The sequence below is a fragment of the Babylonia areolata genome, chromosome 10 (genome assembly GCF_041734735.1).
Source record: "Babylonia areolata isolate BAREFJ2019XMU chromosome 10, ASM4173473v1, whole genome shotgun sequence".
Taxonomy (NCBI): Eukaryota; Metazoa; Mollusca; class Gastropoda; order Neogastropoda; family Buccinidae; genus Babylonia; species Babylonia areolata.
The window spans coordinates 15,365,854-15,387,086 of record NC_134885.1 but is presented as its reverse complement, the minus strand read 5'-3'; the positions used below and the strand labels follow the sequence as shown (position 1 = coordinate 15,387,086).

At 43.0% G+C, this 21,233-nt stretch overlaps 1 protein-coding gene across 6 annotated transcripts in view; it reads left to right on the top strand.

The window, feature by feature from the left end:
* The window catches only part of LOC143286821 (SH3 domain-containing YSC84-like protein 1), a 197,010-nt gene that overhangs the window by 50,473 nt on the left and 125,304 nt on the right, over positions 1 to 21,233 (top strand). For all 6 annotated transcript variants that reach the window (XR_013055859.1, XR_013055858.1, XR_013055860.1 and 3 more), the window contains exon 4: positions 20,096 to 20,337. Coding sequence is in view for 3 of the 6 variants with exons in the window: in XM_076594628.1 (XP_076450743.1) it covers positions 20,096 to 20,337 (242 nt within the window). In the remaining 3 variants the exon portion in view is untranslated. The remainder of the gene's footprint in view (positions 1 to 20,095; positions 20,338 to 21,233) is intronic.

Genomic DNA, 21,233 nt, shown 5'->3' with positions numbered 1-21,233 from the left:
TCCGCAGGGCTCTCCTGCGCTTCATGGGGGAGGCCACTGGCAAGACCATCCGCTTGTTCATGGACAAGACGACGGTCGCATGTTATGTGAACAAATGGGGGGGAGCGCACTCGGCAGACCTCTCCCTGCGGACCGAGGCTCTCCTCCGTTGGTGCCATAGCAAGGGCATTGCACTTTCAGCGAGACACTTAGCAGGGAAAGCCAACATCTTGGCAGATGCTCTCAGCAGGTCCAAGAGTGTCATACGCACAGAGTGCACCCTGGACAAGGACAGCCTTCAGTGGGTGTGGGAACAGTGGTTTCGACCGATGGTGGACCTTGTTCAACAAGAGACTTCCCACTTATGTCTCTTCGGTTGCCGACCCAGAAGCGTGGGCAGTGGATGCTCTCTCTCTAGACTGGAGCAGTCTGATTGCCTCCGCGTTTCCTCCCTTTCCAATTCTGTCCAAGGTGATACAGAAAGACAGATTGGAACGCCTGCAGCTGATCCTCATTGCGCCGAAATGGCCAGCCCAGACCTGGTTTCCGGACCTTCAGTCCCTGACACATGTTTCCACCCCAGGAACTTGAAACCAAATCTCATCTGCTGAGGCAGCCTCGCTCGGGCAATCCTCATTCCAATCCTCAACTGCTCCACCTGCACGCATGGCTGCTGTGCGGTCGGAACTGTCAGCATCACCATTGAAGTCCTCGACCCCTCGGTCGGCCTCTGTGTCGGCTGTGCTGACCCAGGGGTGTGCCTCCTCTGACCGCCTCTCCATAGTCACCAGAGCAAGGAGTCAGGGAACGGAGACTTTGTATGACTTTCGCTGGAAGAAATGTTTACGGTGGTGTACAGCTCCGGGCATTCCCCCTATAAACCCTACGAGCATGCAGCTGGCCAACTTTCTGGCTCACTGCTCCTCGGTTCTCATCCTGTCTGCTAGTTCTGTGCGAGGGTACAGGTCTGCCATCTGTACCACAATTCAAACAGCTAGGTGGTCCCGCCTTTGAAGCGGATTTCCTGCTCAGAGAGGTGGCTAGGGGGCCCCTCTGAAGGAAGCTAGAGACCCCAGAAGAGTGCCCCTCTGGGACTTGTTCCTGGTGCTGGATTTCATTCGAAAACAGCCCTTCGAGCCATTGGGGACTATTCCTTTTGACATCCTCACCCTCTAGACCATTTTCCTTCTGTGGGTGGCCACAGGCCGTCATAGAAGTGAGCTGCATGGTCTTAGTGGAATGCCACAAGATCTGGCTTTCCACAGAGATGGTTCCATCACTATTCGTTTCCTTCCAGAGTTTCTGGCTAAGAACCAAGACCCTGAGGTTCCTTTCCCCTCTCTGAGGGTCAGACCTTTGTCCGATATTCTTGCCCAAGATGATGAGGATAGGCATCTCTGCCCTGTTCGGTGTCTCAAATATTATTGGGATAGGTCTCGCCATAGGCGTTCTTCTCAGAGGCGTCTGCTCATCTCCCTCAATGAGAATTACAAGAAAGACATCGCTGCAGGCACCATTTCGCGCTGGGTTTCCCAAGTCATTCATAGAGCCTACTCTCATGCACACAGGGATATCAGCTGTCTTCATCCCAGAGCACACGAAGTGCGGGCCATAGCTACTTCGGCTGCTTTCCAGCACTCAGTGCCAACGCAGCATGTCTTGGAGGCAGCCTTCTGGCGGTCTGAGAATCCCTTCATCAACTTCTACCTCAGGAATTTCCGTATGACCAGGGCTGACGGTTCCAAGGGGATTTCCTTTGTCGCGGCTAACACTGCCGTCTCAGTTACAAGGGCTCCCCATACGAACCAGTAGGCGTTGCCCTCCTCCATTTGCTTTACATTCTGCATCAGTTTGACATGGTACAGTATATGACACCAAAAGGAGGAGTTTGTATTATACTCCATGTTTGGTGTTACATATACTTACCATGTCAAACTCGAATGCCTGCCCGTCCGTCCCCGCATCTCCGCCGTGGTTCTCATGGGGCTTTTTCTTCGATGGCCACGGAATGATTCAGCGCTTATAGCTTTTAGAGGCGTTTGATTGGCTGAGAGCAGGCGGGCCCGTCTTTTCACTGCTAGCCGCGTGAAATTTGGCCAAGCAGAGCAAACCAATAGGCCTAGTTTGCATCAGTTTGACATGGTAAATATATGTAACACCAAACATGGAGTATAACACAAACTCCTCCTATTCGCTGCTTAAACCCAATTTGTCCAATTCAACAGATTGATCTGATTTGCTACAATTCTACCCACTTGGCTATACACATTCTATGACGACAAGTTCACCAGTTTACGTCACAAAGAGATTCGGGAGACAGGACAGTACAACTCTCGGCCTGTTAGCCAGCTTGATCAAAGTTCACATTAGCATAAATTCTTCCTAGCTTATGTTCTGAAGTCCCCCCAACTAGCTGAGCCGTGTTTGTGAAAGGGGAGATGGGGAACGACTTGAAAGACAGGCCGCCACACGGGATGTTCCGATATGCCGACACTCGTCTGGTTCAGCACGGGGATTGTGGCAGACATCACATAACTGCACGTGTTCCTACAGCTGGGGCGGGTGACACGGCGTCTCTGACCAAAGAGGGCCGGCCAACTAGGGAGTGGGGGTGCGGGAGAGTGGAAGGAGGAAGGGTGGTGCGGGTGTCGGTGCAACCTCAAAGACTGGACTTTGGACGGAGCGGGAAGGGAGATAAGAAGGTGTGGGTGGGGGCGAGGTGGGGGGGGGGGGGGGGAGGGGGGAAGTGATGGAGAGGGAAGGGGGACAGAGTGTGGGTGGGTGACACTGCTGGCACACTATAACACATGTGATGGAAAGTTGGAGAAGGAGACCGTTAAATATTTATTCAGAGAAAGATTTGTGAATGCCTCATCACTTACTGGATTATGCCCCAAACTGTCATAAAAATATCCACATAATCAGTCGGAATTCACAGTTAAAGATAATAAACCATGAGAGTTAATACCCTTGAACTGATGAAACATAAAAATTTCCAGTCTTGACTTTTCTCAAAATGAAGTCCTTTTCACTTCACACAACGTTTAGAAGTCCTTGTACTTGGCTCTACATGTTATTAGTTTAACAAAATACTCAATTATCATATCAACTTTAAAACTATAAAACTAGAATGAACATAAAAGAGAAATTGAATCGACCGTGTTTTGAATGCACAAGATACACCAGAATAATATGATTTAAACAGCATTCTCACTGTGAATACTGCAATCGATTTATCGCTTTTTAAAAAAGCATGTTTAAATATATTTTTGAACATCAGCTAAGGAGCCCCGATAGTGTAATGGGTAAGACAGTTTCTTCTCACCCGAACATGCGGGCTTCGAATCTGCCATTAGGACTTTTTTTTTCTTTTTTCTTTTTCTTTTAACCGGAAGCTTTATAATAACAAATACAGAACACATTTTAACAATTACATTAAAAAAAAAAAAAGTGTATCACAAGTGAGTCTTGAAAACAACACCATGCAGCAGCTAGTACACACACACACACACACACACACACATGCATGCAAACATACACAACACAGTAACTGAAAGAGGGAGTAGTGAAAAAGGCTAGAGTTAAAACACACACTTGGAGTAAATGAAAGAGGGAGTTGTGAAAAAGGCACAACTTAAGTTGTAACCACACTTGTGTGTAACCAGACATTTGTAAGCTCTCAATAAATATGAAAAAGTACAAAATTTGTCCATCATAAAATCACACAAATAGCTGGGCATGAAAATTGTGTGTGTGTTTGTGTGAATGGGTGTGTGTGGTTGTTAAGTATTTTTTGTTTAGTCATTTATTGTTTTCTTTTACTTTTCTTTCTGTTTTTCTTCTCTCTCTCTCTCTCTCTCTCTCTCTCTCTCTCTCTCTCTCTTTGTCCATCATAAAATCACACAAAGAGCTGGGCATGAAAAATGAGTGTGTGTTTGTGTGAATGGGTAAGTGTGTGTGGTTGTTCTTAAGTTGTTTTTTTTGTTCAGTCATTTGTTGTTGTCTTTTACTATTCTCTCTCTCTCTTCAACCAAAGAAAGATACATGTATCACGATGTAGAGTACTCAAAAAAAGAAAGAAAAAAAATGAAAAGAAAGAAACCATGTGCTTCATCATCTTGCATGCAGCTGAGACCACACACATGAAATAAAGGTTGTGAAGGTGTGTGTCCATTGGGAAAAAAAGTTTAATTACACATACTTACCGTGACCCTCTGGTCCTCTGGGCACTGCCAACACCACTGCTTCTGCTTTATAACCTCTCCACATAGATTGTTTTACACATTTTTAAAGCCTCCTGCACTACCTCCAACACTTCCTTAAATATCATACTTCCCACAAAGGCTGGTTATCAATTTACTCATACTTTTTGTTGACTGACATCAGGGCTATTGCATTGGAGCACTCTGCCATTACTTGAGCCGCCCTTGTCCATCCCTTCATTTGTCATTCCTGAGGTTGGAACACTGCTTGACAAAAGGGGGACACATTTTCCATGGCAAGCCATCAGACTTGCCCCCAGGGACTTATTCTGTTCACAAGTCTGTGACTTGTCCCCCTCAACCTTCACCTTTGACATCAGCTTCAACACTCACTCACAGACCCCTCATATTCATGTGGCATGCCTCTGCCGTCTCGCACCTTGTGCAGGCCATGCTTAGGTAGGGATGCCCACTCTTTACTAAGGGAGGAAGGTGGCCTGCTATAGTGCTAGGGGACATGTGTGACACGCAAAATGCACCCAACCCCCTAGCAGTTACCTTGACACCAATTATTACCTCACTTGGGCTGGCGAGCACCAAGCAACCTACACAACTCCACGTTTGCAACCCGAGGCGGTTGGTGCAGCGATTTTCTCCCTTGGACCTGCCCAGCAAGGCAATCCAGGCCCCCCCTACTTACAGCCATTGGTGGTTTTTTCTCAGTTTCATTGGGTCTTCATGACCTCTTGCAGGCTATATATAAGTAGCCTCTTTCAGCCTCTGACAGCCTCACCCAGTAGCAGTGCCTCATCCATGCTCTGCTTCTCAGGCTGTGCACCGCTCAACATTTCTTGTGCCACTCACCCCACACCTACAGACATACACTCCTTTGCAGGGAACCAACCCACTTGTAACACAACCACACACACAGGGAACCAACCCACTTGTAACACAACCACACACACACATATATATATATATATATATATCTCTGTCTCTATCTCTTTTAGATAGACCACATGCCTTTGGAATTTCATGTGCAAATTCCTCTTGTGAACGGAAGTACAGCTGCACCAGAGAAAAGAGAGTGCATTGAAAAATATGTGTGGAAAATGAATTTGCGTCTGGTTTTGTTGATAAGTTAAAGTCACATGAGATATATCTGGAATTGTCAAATGCTGCAGATTTGGTTGATATTAATGTTATTGAGGCACTTGTAATGTTTAACAACACAATAAAGTAAGCGGCAGATTGTATGAAACAGCAAATATGTGTAAATAGAAATATACAGCAAAATAAATGGTTTGATACTGACTGTAGATGTGTCAGATAAAAAGTGTGTAGTTTGTTGGGAAAATTTAACAGAACATTGGATGATGTTGACGGATTTATTCTGTGTAGCACGAAGGGAATACAAAAATATGCTACTTAGAAAGAAAAGGTTGTATAATAACTCATTGCTGAAACAGATTATTACTTCTGCAAGATTTTTGGGAAAATGTTCGGGGTTTATTGTGTAAACGAGTCTTTGCCAAGAACAGTATCACAGTGGAGGAATGGTATAATCATTTTAAAAGAATATTGGAAAAAGAAAGTAATATTGATTGTAGTGCTCAGGAAAATGAAATGTCACATGATGATGAACATATTATGACAATGGAAGATCAGAACACGGCCTTTTTAGATCGGACTATCACCAAAGAAGAAGTATTGTCAGCAATAAGAAATTCAAAAAATGGGAAAACCGCTGGACCGGACGGAATGATTGGTGAATTTTATAAAAACTTTGGTGAACCTGCCATCGCTTTTCTTGTCAAGTTGTTTAATGTTTTGTTTGACCAGGGGATCAATCCTGAAAACTGGTCAGAGTCAATTATCATTCCTCTCTTTAAAAAGGGTGAACGAAATGAGCCAAATAACTATAGAGGGATATGGTTACATGATATCGCAAGTAAACTGTATGGTTCCATTATTAGCAAAAGGTTAACTGAATGGATAACATTGAACAACGTGACAGGTGAATACCAAGTTGGATTTAAGAAGGGTTACAGTACTATTGATCATATGTTCACTTTTGATGGCAGCTGTTCAAAAGCAGTTTGCACATAATCGAAAATTATATGTTGCTTTTATACACTTTGAAAAAGCCTTTGATTCAGTAGCAAGAAAACTTTTATGGCCAATTCTTACAAAAAATGGAATAAAAGGTAAACTTTATTGCTGTATTAAAAGTATGTATGAGGATGTTAAAGCTAAAATAAGATGTGGTGCTAAATTTAGTGAGTATATCAGATGTACACAGGGATTAAACAGGGTGATGTTTGTAGTCCTGTTTTATTTTCTTTGTTTATCAATGAATTAGCCATAGAAATTATAGAAAATGGTAGACATGGTGTTACTTTCGATTTGATAGAATTATTCATATTGTTGTTTGCAGTTGATATTGTTTTATTATCTGAAACTGTAGTAGGTTTACAAAACCAGTTAAACAATTTACACAAAGCAGCAAATAGGTTGGAGCTTAAAGTAAATATGGATAAAACTAATGTTGTGGTTTTCAGAAAGGGTGGTTATTTAGCTGCATATGAACGATGGTATTTGGGGAATCTTCAAATTTCTGTCATAAATACCTATCAGTATCTTGGTTTATTCTTTTCCACAAAACTTAGTTTTACATTTGCTTGTTGAAACCTTGTTAACAAAGGGAAACGAGTGGTCTTGAGCATATTACAATTATTATATAAGTTTGAAAGTAATTCTGTTAGATTGTTTTTTAAATTGTTTGATGTTCAAGCCAAGCCTATAGTATAGTACAGTGCTGAGATTTGGGGGTTGGAAAAGGGGTACGAGATAGAAAAACTACATTTGTTTGCTATGAAAAGGTTTTTGCAGGTGGACAGAACGCCAAATGACTTAGTTTATGGTGAGCTTGGTAGGTATCCTATTTATATTAATTCGTTTGTAAAATGCATTAGGTATTGGTTAAAACTGGTTCAAATGAATGAATACAGATTGCCTGCTCAAGCTTATAAAGTGTTATTTGATTTGGATGCCAGGGGAAGGGTAACATGGGTAACTAGCATTCGAAAATGTTTATGGTTTTGCATTTGTATGGCTTAATCAAGGGGTTGGATGTGTTCATGATTTTCTTGTTTGCTTTAAGCAGCGTATGGTTGACTGTAGATGGCAGGGATGGAACGACCATGTACAAAATAGTGAAAGATTTTCTTTGTTCAGATTGTTTAAAAGGAATCATTTCACAGAACCATATTTAGCAAAAAATATTAACCGAGTCATCAGATGTGCTTTAACAAGGTTTCGTTTTGGTGTATCTGATATCAACGTACACTATTCAGCCATCTGCGCATTCACAGATAGATTCATGAGCATCCTCCCCCCCACCCCACCACTACCCTCCCCCCATCCCCCAGCTGGATGACAACGATGGTCATCATCGATCTCGATGGACACACCACCACCATTATTATTATGTGTGTTCTTCAAAATCTTCGCAGACTGGACATGGTTACTTTTCTTTTAATGGAACATTTCTTGTTAAACCATTTCATTCCATGCTTAAATCCCCCAATCTTGACCTTTTTAATCATGCACCAACTTGCATTTTGTAAACAGTCTGCAAATACTCGTCATTGCTATATTTATGTCTGTCTACATGCTGCTGCTTGTCTCAGCTGGTGATGGGTGGATGCACTCTGCAGTGCCTCCAGGAAAACAGGTACCATTTCTGGATTCCAAACACATCATTCTATCCACTTCACAGACTTAATTTTGTCTTTTTTTTCTGTTCTTTTCTCTAAGTGTCGAGTTACGTTTATACTTAATGTTACAGGTAGATGATCAGGTTCTATGCATTGATCATTGATGCTCAAATCACAAAGTACATCCTCTGTGCACAATTCATTTGATATAGTGTATTAATCTTTTGTGCTACAACCAGTTTTAGAAATATATGTTGGATTATCATCAGAATTAAAATTTTTAATCCCACTAAGGATGGAACAATGTAATGCATCACATATAAATAACAACTACTTGCCAAACCCATTCACACAAAGATCCTGAGAGGACCTCACAAAAACATAATCACTTTCTCCATTAGTCATCAAGATTTTCAACACTTCACTTCTGTTTTCCTGGCCAGTTCGTATGTTAAAGCCCCTGGACATAAATAAATGAAATTCGTTTCTTCCCTCAAGTAGGTCAACAAGGCAATTTTCAATTATTTCAATGCCTTCGCCCTGATCAGTTCGTATGTTTACAGGCGAGTTATGAGGCGGGACATAGAGAAATAAACAGCATGTTTTTGTCCAGATTAATCAACTCTCTTGACATATCTAAAGCAATAATATCACAACTTCCAGTTTGGAAAAGTAATGTGCGAAACACCTTTTGATGAATACTTTAACACCACCACTTTGTCTTCCTTGTTCACTCAGTTTCTTTGCTGGTGCAATGAACATTACATAATCTTTCATAGTATTGAATGTGTACCATTCACCAACAAATGTCTCTGTGAAACAGATTAAATCATAATTTTTTATGCAATCAGTGAAGTCACTATCTTCTACTTTAGATGCCATGCCACCAATATTAAAATGTAACATTCTGAAACGTCCACTGTATGGAGTTATATTTTCTTTGCAGGGCTGGCCTGATTGTCAGTGGTCTTTTCTGTTTGAACTAGAGGTTCGGTGGCCAGGACGGTGTTGGTCTCTATAGACTGACAGTACCCTGTCACTGTCACACACTTCACTTACTGAGAACCGTCGGGCGAGGTTTCATTTAACTTTGGCCACATAGTCATTGTTTTCGTTTTTAGATGACCCCTCCATTGGTAAACTGTCGACTGCTGCACGGTAGCTGTTGGGTGAAACATGACCAGGTGACACGTTGATGCATGAAGTTGGACTCCGTCCCCTTCCCCGACCAAATCCTCTCAACTTGTTTGTATCTGCATGCATTTCTTGCAGTGATTCCTGGTGATGACCTCTGACCTGCTGGTCTGGTGACATGGGTGATGATTTGCTTACATTTGGGGAGTCGTTCTGTTGTGTGCTGTTGTGATGAAAACTGTTTTGTGCATATGTTCTGTTGTAGAGGCGTTGATTTCTGAGTGCTTCTTCCTCTCCTTTCCGTGGTTCCAGCTTTTGGTACTGCTATCATCCCAGGTTGAAAGTTTAAGTACCATCCTGTATTACCAGCTTCCTCAAATTGGCCCACTTACCCTTGTCACGCAGCTTGTTAGGAATGGGGTAAGATCACTTCTTTTAAGATGGGCTGTTTCTGTTAGATCTTCATGTACGAAGAGAGGGGAATTGATTTCCCTAAGTTCTCTGCTGTGTTTCAGGATCTCTGTGCTTTGCCTGAAAGACTGAAACCTAACAAGAACTGCAGAGCCAACTCATAGTATGCTGTCAATAATGTTTTGTTTACATGGGATGCAACTGACTTGCAACCAATTTGCGACTAACTCTTTGAAACCGGCGGAGACTGGTGGAGACTGGTTGCCCCCGGTTGTGGCCCGTCACTGCTGGTCTCAGAAACCAACGGATTTTCCCGATTTTTGGTTGCATGTTTGGTCGCAAGGCTCATTTTATTTCCACTCCAAGACCGATAATTTTTTGAGGGCCTTGCAACTAAACTGCGAAAAAACGGTTGCCGCCGGTTGCCACAGCTTGCCGCTCCTCTCAGCCGGTTTCCAGCAGGAAATTGATGACGCAAGTGGCATGACTGTCACGGATTTTTCTGTCTGGCTTGGCAGATGCTCGCAGCATGGTTTCTCGTGTGTGTTGCAACCGGCGGAGACAGGGGGAGACCCGTGGCAACCAGTCGCCACGGGTTGCCGCTGGTTGCAATGTGCTGTGTGCAACCAAGTAGGTCGCCGTATGAGTGATATTTTTTCATTCCACCTCTGCTGCTACACGGACCCACGCCAGTCTTGCGCTGTCATTTTTCAAGTCAAGATGTCGAGCCATGATTCTGATGACTCTGCCACTAACCTGTCTCAGCTTTTCACACGACTTGGAAGATCAACTGGCTGAGGAGCCCCAAGCTGCTTCATCTACCAAAGCTGGAGGAGGTGGTCAAGGCAAGGCCAAGGGTCGGAAGGTGGTCAAGCGTGCAAGCCTGAGTGAAAAACAGAAGGAGGATGTGGTGGAGTTCCTGCGTGAAAGGCCCCACATCTATAGCAAGAGCCAGACGGCCTACAAGGACGCTGCTGGCCGAAAGAGAGAGTGGAAGGAGCTTGCTGACGAGATGGGAGTTGACGTCGACATAGTCATGACCTGGTACCGGTCGATGAGGACCATGCTGGCCAGGGTGAAAAAGATCAAGTCCAAGAGCAGTTCTGGCAACACCAAGCTGTCTCACTGTCTCAAGCTTTCCAGTGGGTCTGGGACAATCTGGCCTTTATGATTCAATACATAGAGACGCTGGACACTGACTCACTTGGTCAGAAGAGACGCTGTGCTGCCGGACCACAAGTTGAGGCTGACTTCAACCCTGATGAGCGTGGACCGAGTTGGAAGGTGCCAAGGGTTGTCTCTGCCACTGCCACTACCTCACCTGTGGCTGCTCCAGGTCCATCTCCTGTGGGGTCTTTGCCAGGAGCTTCAGGGTCATCCTCTCACGCCTCTCACGCTGAATGTTGTGGCCACCTGAAAGCTGAACTGCAGCGCTACCTTGACCGTGCTGAAAATCACCAAACCCACTTCTGGCACTACTTGATGTGGAAATCGTCAAACTTAAACGCCCACCAGAGAGACAATATGGAGCGAGAAGTTTTGGAGGTGGTTATGAGGCACTGCAGGAATGCTCAGCCAGCCATACCCCAGCCACTGCCAACAACTTCTTCTGTGGTCGGGTTTGGGTTTCCACAAGCAGGTATGGGGCTCCCACTGGATATGGGCAACCAGGTCTACCAGCAGCCTTTGGCAGGTCCTGCGACAGAGCCAGATAATGAACTTCAGGACTTCATTGACACCCTCACTGACAGTCCAGTCAGCTTCCCACTAAGGATCTCGCCCAGGAAGAGCAGCACTCCAAAGCAACATGTCCCCCGCAGCACTGCAACCCTGTCAACAGTCGACCCGAGCACAACACGCGACTTGGGTTTGGGCTTTGGCTCAGGCTCGAGCTCGGGCACCACAAATTACTGAGTGCTTCCTGGGTGCTCTGATCTGATTGAAAAACGGGTATATTTTATGACATTGTGTTGGATGTGTATCGCAACAAAACTATTTTGGAGATTAATTTTTTGATTTATTAATTTATTTGTTTGTTTATTTTATTTTCATTTATTTGTTTATTCATATTATTTTTTTATGTTATTATAGAGAGATAGATGCAATTGACAGTCTCTTAATTTTCTGTCTAAAAAGGCATTATGTCCCCTTTTGTGTCAGTAAAAAAAAACCTCGCATAATATTAATTGTCATGTGCACATATTGAATTCTTTGTATTTAAAAAAGCAAAAAAACCCACATAGTAACAAAAATAATAATCGTTATATGCTACGTTTTCACGGGATGCAACTAACTTGTAACCAACTTGCGACTAACTCCGGCAGGCACAGGGGAAGCAGGAGCAGCGTTTTGGGGATCTTGTTAGTTCCTGTCAGGATTGGTCCTGCGGACATTGGCTTTCTCCCACTGCCATGGGACAAGACCTGCAGGACTTCCAAAGTAGTCTGCAAGCTGCTCCCTGACTTGTTTCCCAGCATTGTTGGCATGTCCCACCTGTGGTTGTGGCTGATCCTCCCAGATCACTTGTTCTCTCCAGTTGCCAGGGACAATCTCATGCTGTGCATTTTCCCTGTCAAATGCCTCCTGCGGTGGTGGCAAACGCTGCAGCAGGACATTGTGGAGCGTCAGACAACACTTGATGACCTCCTTGACGTTGTGAGGCTTCAACTCGCAGGTGCGCAGCATCACCCTGAAGCGTTGAGCCAAAATCCCGAAAGAATTCTCCACCACTCTTCTTGCTCTTGACAGCCTGTAGTTGAAGATCAACTCCCTTGGTTCCATGCTGTTACTGGAGTAGGGTTTCATGTAGTAATCCTTCAAAGCAAAGGCATCATCACTGACTATGAAGAAGGGTACGGGGGTGGTGTCCTCAGGGTCATCTGTGAGAGGGCATGGGGCTGGCCTGCCGATGGTATCATCCTCAAATTCCTGTTGCAGGTCACACTCCAGGAAGATTTGGGCATCCGACATGCACCCTTTTCCACCAACCTCGGCCCACAGGAACTTGTATTCTGCATCAACAAGTGCCAGCATGGGGATGGAGAAAAACCCCTTGTAGTTGTGGTACAGACTCCCAGTCCTGTTTGGTTTCTTGATCGCCACATGTTTCCCATCCAAAGCACCCAGGGTGTGGGGCATGTTCCAGCGGGTGTTGAACTTGTCAGCAACGGCCTTCCAACTCTCTTCATCCAAATGACCTGGGAAGGCCTCCTCATCAAAGGCTGCTGTGATGGCCTTGCAGACTTCAGGCAGAAAAAGGCAGATGGTGGATGCCCCAACCCTGAAGGCATATGACAATGAAGAGTAGCTGTCCCCAGTGGCCAGGTACCTGAGAGTGACAGCCAGCTTCAACCCAGGTTCAATGGCATGACGCATATTGGTGTCCTCCTTGGTAATGTTGGGACGAATGCGCTCAAGGATGTCCATGAAGACGCGTTGGGTCATTCTGGTGTAGTTCCGGAACATCCTAGGGTCTTGCACTGCATCCTGCATGCCCATGTCCAACAGGGTGTAGAAATGGCCCAGCTCCCTCCTGCTTTCCTCAGTGAGCCAGTATCTGACCCAAACGGTGCGTCTGCACCTCCCCCTGCGATTCTCATGTTGATGGCGGTGATGATGCTCGAACAAGTCGATGAGGAGTGGCAAAGGGTTAGCCATGTTGAGTGAAGATGAATGAGTTGGAATCAAACATACAGTGGGCTTTTATAGTTTTTTGGTAGTTGCAGAACACTAGTTGCGGTAGCCCCATAGTTGCAATATCCCCAGCAGACCCCTGGAGACCCCTGACCGCCTGCAAGTGGAGGCATCCACAGAAATCAAGCAAAGCCTGCAACCAGCGACGACTACTAGGAAACCACCTTGCAAACAAAACTTGGTTGCAGTGCTGGTTGCACAAAAAACAGGCAACCAAATTCGCAGCGAGCGAGTCAGACACAGCGCCCCACTGCCAAAGAAAGGGGAGGAGCCTAGTTAGAGCCTAGTTAGTTGCACGTAAGTCGCCGCCAGTTGCATCCTGCGGAGACCGTCCAGTCGCATGTACCAGCCTTGCAACCAAAATTTGAATTTGGTTGCAAGTTAGTTGCATCCCATGTAAACGTAGTTTAAGTACATGGTTAGATATCCTCATGTCTTGACAAATTTTTTCTTATACTTTCTTTTCACATATGTCCCATGTCTCTCCAAACACCCGAGGATCCCTCAAGATAAAAGATTATTCTGTCTGGACTGATTTTCAAAGTTATCTGTTTTTTTGTCAAGAGCACTGACTGTTTTTTTTAACTGAGAGTAGACAGATTTTGTTTTGTCACATTCCTTGTCGAGAGTGTCAATGTCCAGGTGTAAGATGTTCTGATTTTCTTCTTGATCAGAAATTTTTCTATTGATAGTCTTTTCGGTGTCATCCAAATGTCGATCAATGTGTGTCACTGTGCTGTTTTGTGCTTGCTGGAAACTGCTGACCTTGTCTGAAGGTTGAGACGCCTTTCTGGATAGTTGGTTGATAGCAGCAAAAAGATGGTCGAACTGCTGTTGTGCTATACTTTTGCTGTTTAAGTTGGGAAGTCATGTCAGATCTTGAAGTAGTCTGCTTGCATTTGTGTATAACATAGTGATCATGTGCTGGGTTTGGTTCAATGCTGGCCATCAGTAACCTGGCCAGTAGTGTTGTTACCGCCAGTACTGCAGTGAATCCAGAAACACATAAACCTTTTACTCGTTTTGCAGTTTTCATCGCTTTTTTAGTCAGGATGTTTATCAAGACTCCTGCAAAGAGTCCTATTGCCACCCTGTATGTTGCTAAACAGCCTCCCATCATGAAGCTTTGATGATGTCAGAGTGCTGTAGAAGAGCGTCTGTCCTCTCAGGCTGTGAGCAATGTTCTCCTTGTATATATGTATATGTATATATGTATGTGTGTGTATTTATATATATATATATATATATATATATATATATATATATATATGTATAGACAGAGGCATCTCTCTCTCTCTCTATATATATATATATATATGTATATATCTACATATATATATACATATAGAAAGATAGATAGATAGTCTGTCTATATGCCTGTAATTGTGCAACTGTGTGCATGTGTGCATATGTCTATATATGGTCTTGACAAAAAAATCCTAAAAATCTTCAGACCTTTTTCAGATTTACCCTTTCTGTCAAAATTACTAGAAAAAAGTCGTTCTTTGTCAGCTCCTCAGTCTTTTGTCATCCAGTGACCTCCTTGAGGTGTTTCAGTCTGCATACAAACAGAATCACAGTACAGGGACAGCCCTCTTACACATATCCAACACAGTATTGTTCTGCGCAGACAACTGTGATGGTTCAGTTCTGTGTCTGCTCGATCTCTCTGCAGCCTTCGACACAATAGATCATGGTATTCTTCTCAACTGTCTTCATCATACTTTTGGAATCTCTAGCACAGCTCTCGATTGGTTTAAATCTTACCTATCCAGTCGCACTCAAAGGGTGTTCATTTCCAGTTCTCATTTTGAATCCAGACCTCTTCCTGTTTGATATGGGATATGGTGTTCCTCAAGGCTCAGTTCTTGGTCCAATATTAATTAGTGTGTACACTTAACCACTGTATGACATCATCAGACAACATCAGTGTGATTTTCACAAGTTTGCAGATGACACCCAACTCATTAAAGCTTCTTCCCCAAATTCTTTTTCCATCCTCCACAAAAACATAGAGATGTTCATTGTTGCTGTGAAGTAGTGGATGCTGACAAACAAGTTTAAACTTAATGATGTCAAGACAGAAGCCATATTTATAGGTTCAAAGTCTGCACAAAGTCACATTTCCGACCATACATTGACTGTCTGCAATACTGATATCAGCTTTCAAAATTCTGTCAGAAACCTTAGTGCTTTTTTTTGATTCAGCTCTGTCCATGCATGACCATGTCAGTAATTCATGTAAAACTGCAAACTTCCAACTGAAGAAAATCTGTACCATTCGACCATATCTAACTATTGAAGCAAACACTCAGCTTGTTTGTTCCTTGATCATAAGTCCCATTGACTACTGCAATTCACTACTTGCTGGTTTGCCTTCTGATTTGTTGTCACGCCTTCAGATAATTTTGAACATTGCTGCAAGAATCATTTTCAGAGAGTCAAAAAAGGATCATGTTACCCCACTTTTATGTCAACTTATTGGTTACCAATCCAGTACAGAATTCAATACAGACTTGCCATATTGGCATGTCGCCACTTTGAAGGATCTCTCCCTTCTTACTTATCTGCTGTCCTTTATACTTACACCCCTTCCCGTTCTCTCAGGTCTTCTGCTGAAAAGCTCCTTTGAGTCCCCAAAACCTCTTCAAAGACATTTGGTCAAAGGGCCTTTCAGTATCAAGCACCTTCTGTCTGGAATTCTCTTCCTCTGGATCTCTGTAACTTACCAACACTGTCCTCTTTCAAAACAAACTTGAAGGCCCATCTATTCAAACAGGCCTTTGGGTGTGATGGTTAATTGTCTTCATTCTTCCTCCTCCTACCCACCCCACTTTGCCCTCAACTGTGTGTGTCTGTGGGTGGATGGTTGCGTGTGTGCGTGCGCGAGCATGGGTGTGCATGTGTAGAGTATTTTTTTTGTGTGTGTGTGTGTGTGTGATTGTTCATACCTGCAATTTGTAGTATTGTCTTGGTGTATAGATACACTTATATGTGTTGTTTCTTCATGTGCAGAGGTATGTTATTATGCACCATTGTATATATGTTGTTTCTGTATGGCACTTAGAGCCCATTGCATGGGGAGTTTGCGCCTTATAAGTACTTTCTATTATGATGATGATTATTATTATATATGAGTATATACATCAGTTCTCTTAAATTTGCTCTCCAAGTCCCTCTGCTTTCTGGCCTATATACATGTATATTTGTATATATACTAACACATATGTACCCTTATACACAGACATTGCTTTTTTTTTTTTTTAGCACAGCCTTATCCTCTTTCTACATCCCTCAGGTTGACTTTGAGGACGATGTGCATCTACATATAAGTAATAACACACACACACACACACACACACACACACACACACACTGCACATGTGTACCCACATACATTGGATGCACACACACACACACACACACACACACACACACACACACACACACACATATATATATATATGTATATATAGACACAACCACATTTTCTGATACCATCACTCTGGTTTCAGGACTACATACATCGTTTTGTACATACATATACCCATATTAATTCCTTTCTCCTTTGGAGGTCTGCCTCATCCACAGACAGAACTGCCTGATCTATGCTAGGTGGAAAGTCAGCTCCATACCACACCCTCCATTTTGCGGTGGCAGTGGCAGACCCTAAAGGACCCAGAAACAGTTTCTCCTCACCTACATCGCCAAGGATGGCCATCACTCTGTACAGGGAGGAAGGACGCATGCCACTTGGGACACAAGCCCATCACTCTCTTCACCACAGCCAACAAAAGCAACTGCCATACTTGCAAAGCATCCATACTTTCCTCCCTTGCCTCAAACAACCCTCAAATTAGCACCTCTGAGGTTGTGACAAACGCACCATATGGAGCCTACATCATAGCTGGCCTTTCAAACGAAGGAAGTCCGTCTTCCCTTCCCATTGTTTTTTTCAAGTCAGAAGACTGCCTAAGGGGCAGTTGGGCATGTGCATGGGATTTAGCTTGGGGCAAACATCTCACTAGCTCTGCCTTGCACCCAACCCCTCCACCTCCGAACGACAGCAGACCCAGAGGAGACATTTCACCACCATGTGCACCTTCCCCTCCTAACATGTGTAGGAATGCCCTCCTCCACATTACAGAGAAAGACATTAGATGTTGAGTCTCACAAAGCATAGTGAACCCCTCACCTGCACTTTCCCTACATAGGGACACTTTTATGCACTCTCTTACTGATGTGGTAGCCACCACATTTAGGTCCATTGGTTCAGCCCTGCACCCTACTTGAACATGAAAGTAGCATTGCCTACCCACACTGACATTGGTGGAAAACACAATGCCTGGCTGGTTTGTTCTGTCTGACCCTTTGACCCTTTTAGCCTTGACATAGAATGACTGCTGTGGCCACACACGGACATTCCCTCTCATGGGCCTCTCCATCAAGTCTAGCAGTAACAACAGCCCTTTGCCATGTGGCAGAACAGCCCCTGGCCTACTCAACTTCTTGGTTCTGTGCCAGTCCTGCCATATGGCTTGCCCCTAGTCTCTCGGTTTTCACTCTCCACACACCTGGCAGTCCCATATTCCCAAGGTCAGGTCTCAGTCCCCCTGACTACAGCCCAGCAGAGTGGCCATCTACCCCAGTTGGCTCACAGATAGGAAGGCATTCAGACAGATCCCCTGCCTACAAGCAGACACCGATGGGACTCTTTCCCTGGTTTCTGGCCTGGACTTGCTATCCCACCTATGGAGCCAAGGTCTTCAGGCAAGGTCCTGTCCGAAGATGACACTGGAGTCACCACGAAAACATGTACCATGTCCTTTGAGCACACGGTTTTCCCGCTAGACCCGGTTGCCACCTCTGAGGTTGGAGAGGACACATTCATCTGGCTTCCCTGTCTATCAGCAGGATGTACTAGGTGCAACCACTATCCCTCAGGCCCACAGCATATGTTTCCTAAATACCCCATGCTGATTGGTGCTCTTCAACAGCCATGGGAGCAAATTTGAGGCCAATCTTTATCAGATGTCCCTCTTTGCTCCATCCCAGACTTCATGGGCATCACATGGGGCTAGAGGTTAGTCATGGATCAAGTCTCCATTTCTCATCAAGTTCCTTCAGTACAAACTTTTCCCCATGGAGACACACTCTTCCATCAGGAACTCCACCAAAGAGGGAAACTGGACACCCTGATCCAACCGAGTGATTGGTGGTGGCTCCCACAATCAGCACACTGATCCAACATGCCATGGAATAGAACACATAGAGGACGTAATACATAAAACAGAAAAAAAGACTTCTAGATTTAACTGAGGTTGCTTTTTCGATGAACCGGGCTAAAGGAATCACAATATTCGAATACAGTGCTCTATACAACACAATTCCATTACAATGGAAGACCTGGATACAAAACAGTGGATTACCACTGGAATCTACTGAAACTTTTAATTGTGATGCAAATGCATTCAATGCAAAACTAAAAGAAATAAAGGAATATTTTAAAAGTAGAACTAAAGGTACAACTATAGACCTACATGTTTGTGCATTTTGGAAGAGGAAATTTGACTTGTCTTTCAATCATAATACATGGATTTCACCTAGGAAAGCAACAAAAGAAGTATGCTTACATAAATTGCAGTGGAAAATAAGTCATATATCCAACAAACATTATTCTAAAAAAAAAAAATTAAAAAATGAAAGCAGTAGACTCAGAAAATTGTAACTACTGTCCTGGTAAAATTGATTTTATTGAACATTTCTTCTATGAATGCTCAACTGTGAAAATACTTTGGAAAAACATAGAAAATTTGATACTTAGAAGTACTGGTAAGTGTATGAAATTACATCCCACAGACATTTTATTTGGAATTCAAGATGATAGATATAGCAAACATGATCTTATAAAAAAAAAAAAAATTTTGATAGGTAAAATGTAAATGTATATCAGTATTGCAAAAACAACAACAACAACAACAAAAACAACACAAAAAGACTGTCTATTTTACAACTGATCTTTGAACAGTAATTCAGTATTCGAAGCTGTTATATAATACCTTATGAATCTTAAAGAAAAGGGAAGAAGAAAAATATATATACATATATGTCAATATGTAAGTGAAAAAAACAACAACGAACAATGACATGGTTATGGAATGCAGGGTATTGCATTTGATTATTGTCATGTTCTTTAGTTGATTGTGTAACTGCTTATGTTCACTGATTTAATTTTTTTCGTTTCTTTTTTTTGGTTGCTTTTATTTTATTTTATTAAAAAAAAAAGATTTTTCTTTCTTTTGATAAATATATTGAATTGACATAATAAATTTATATACAAAATAAAATGGTGGTCAACCCAAGAAAGTCATCGCAAAAAAAAAAAAAAAAAAAGATCCAACATGCCACACCCAGTTGGAGAAGCTACCAAGTCTCCTTTTCTGCCCCTCTCAAGCCAGTATCTGTCTTTTCAGAGGATAACTTTTACTGTTAAGCAAGAAACCAAGCTGTTTTGATGATAAGATAAAACCTTTGATCTGCCAAACAGAAGTAGTGGGAGTGAATGCTTTGAAGAGAAAATAAAACCTGACCTGCCAAGTAGAAGAGAAGTAACTGTTTTGAGGATAAGATAAGACCTTTGATCTGCCAAATAGAAATGCTTGGGTAATTGTTTTGAGATTAAGATAAAATCTCTGATTTGCCAAATAGAAGTAGGAGGAATAAGTGTTTTGAAGAGAAAATGAAACCTTCGCCATAATGCCATAGCAGAAGAAGGAGTACTCTACAGAATAAGATCCTTGGATGGAGAAAGCAGGAAATAAATATTTGTTTGTGGTATAGAGCTTTGAGGGATTTTATTTTATCATTTTTTTGTTTTAATTTGTATTGTTGCTGCTGTATGTGTTTTTTCAGTTTATTTTTTACTTCAGTGTCCTTCATTGATTGTCTGTGTGACAGGTGACAGACTTTGTCATTATTCTCAACACGCAAGCAGCCGTGGATGCGTTCTCCAAGGGAGGCAACCTGACCTTGGGAGGCAATTTTACCATTGCGGTTGGCCCCCTGGGTCGTAATTTAGAGGGGGATGTGGCAGTGCGAAGTCCTGCCGCTATCTACACATACTCCAAGACCAAGGGCATCTTTGCTGGCATTTCAGTGGAAGGAAGTGCCCTCATCGAACGCAAGGATGCCAACAGAAAGTGAGTTTGGTCATTGAGAAAATTTCTTTGATTACTGTGGAATTTCATTATGAAGAATGATTGTTCTAGCTTTTTAATGATGATTGTCACAATTGTTAACAGAATTACAATGATAAAACACACACACACACACACACACACACACACACACACACAGAAGACGCATACAAAACACCAGGAAACATGTACACATGACACTCGCGTATACGAAGCACTTTGACTTACTTCCATACCACATGCCTCATGCACACATGACAAAAACATCAACAAAATGTAATGAGAGCATTATAAAACAGATATAAATACATGTGATGTTGCTTGTGCCTCTTTGCATTTCAGGCATATACAGTTGTTTACTTGTCAATATGAAGGTGCTGGTTAGGCATTGGACTTCTGATCCAGTGTTCACCAGTGATAGGGTTTGAGAGACTGTTTCGGCTTGGTGTTGTGATGTTAGAAAAGGCACCTAACTCAGATCTTCCTCACGCCACTGATTCCTTGTTGTCTGTAACCTTCTGTCTACAAGAAAATTAAGCTAGATAAAATTAACACTACTCATACCTTACTCTTTCAAATCATTTGTTTATCATTGTTGCTTGTGACCAAGCCAACCAGAAATGGCAATATCAGGGCTGAAAAAATTAATGTTGATCTTGTTGAACCAGGGAAAAAAAGGAAAAGGAAATAATGCATGAATACCATTACACAACAGACATAGGAAAAAAAATGCCAGCGGGCAACTCACATGTCTTAGGCACAAATAAGAATGCATAATTAGGAAGTCCAGGAAAAGACACTGAAGTACTCATGGCTTTCTTGTAGAAAAAGAGGTGGATGGAATAGCTTGGCAGAAAGAAAGATATGACAGAAAGGGAAAGGGGAAAAACAAAGAGACT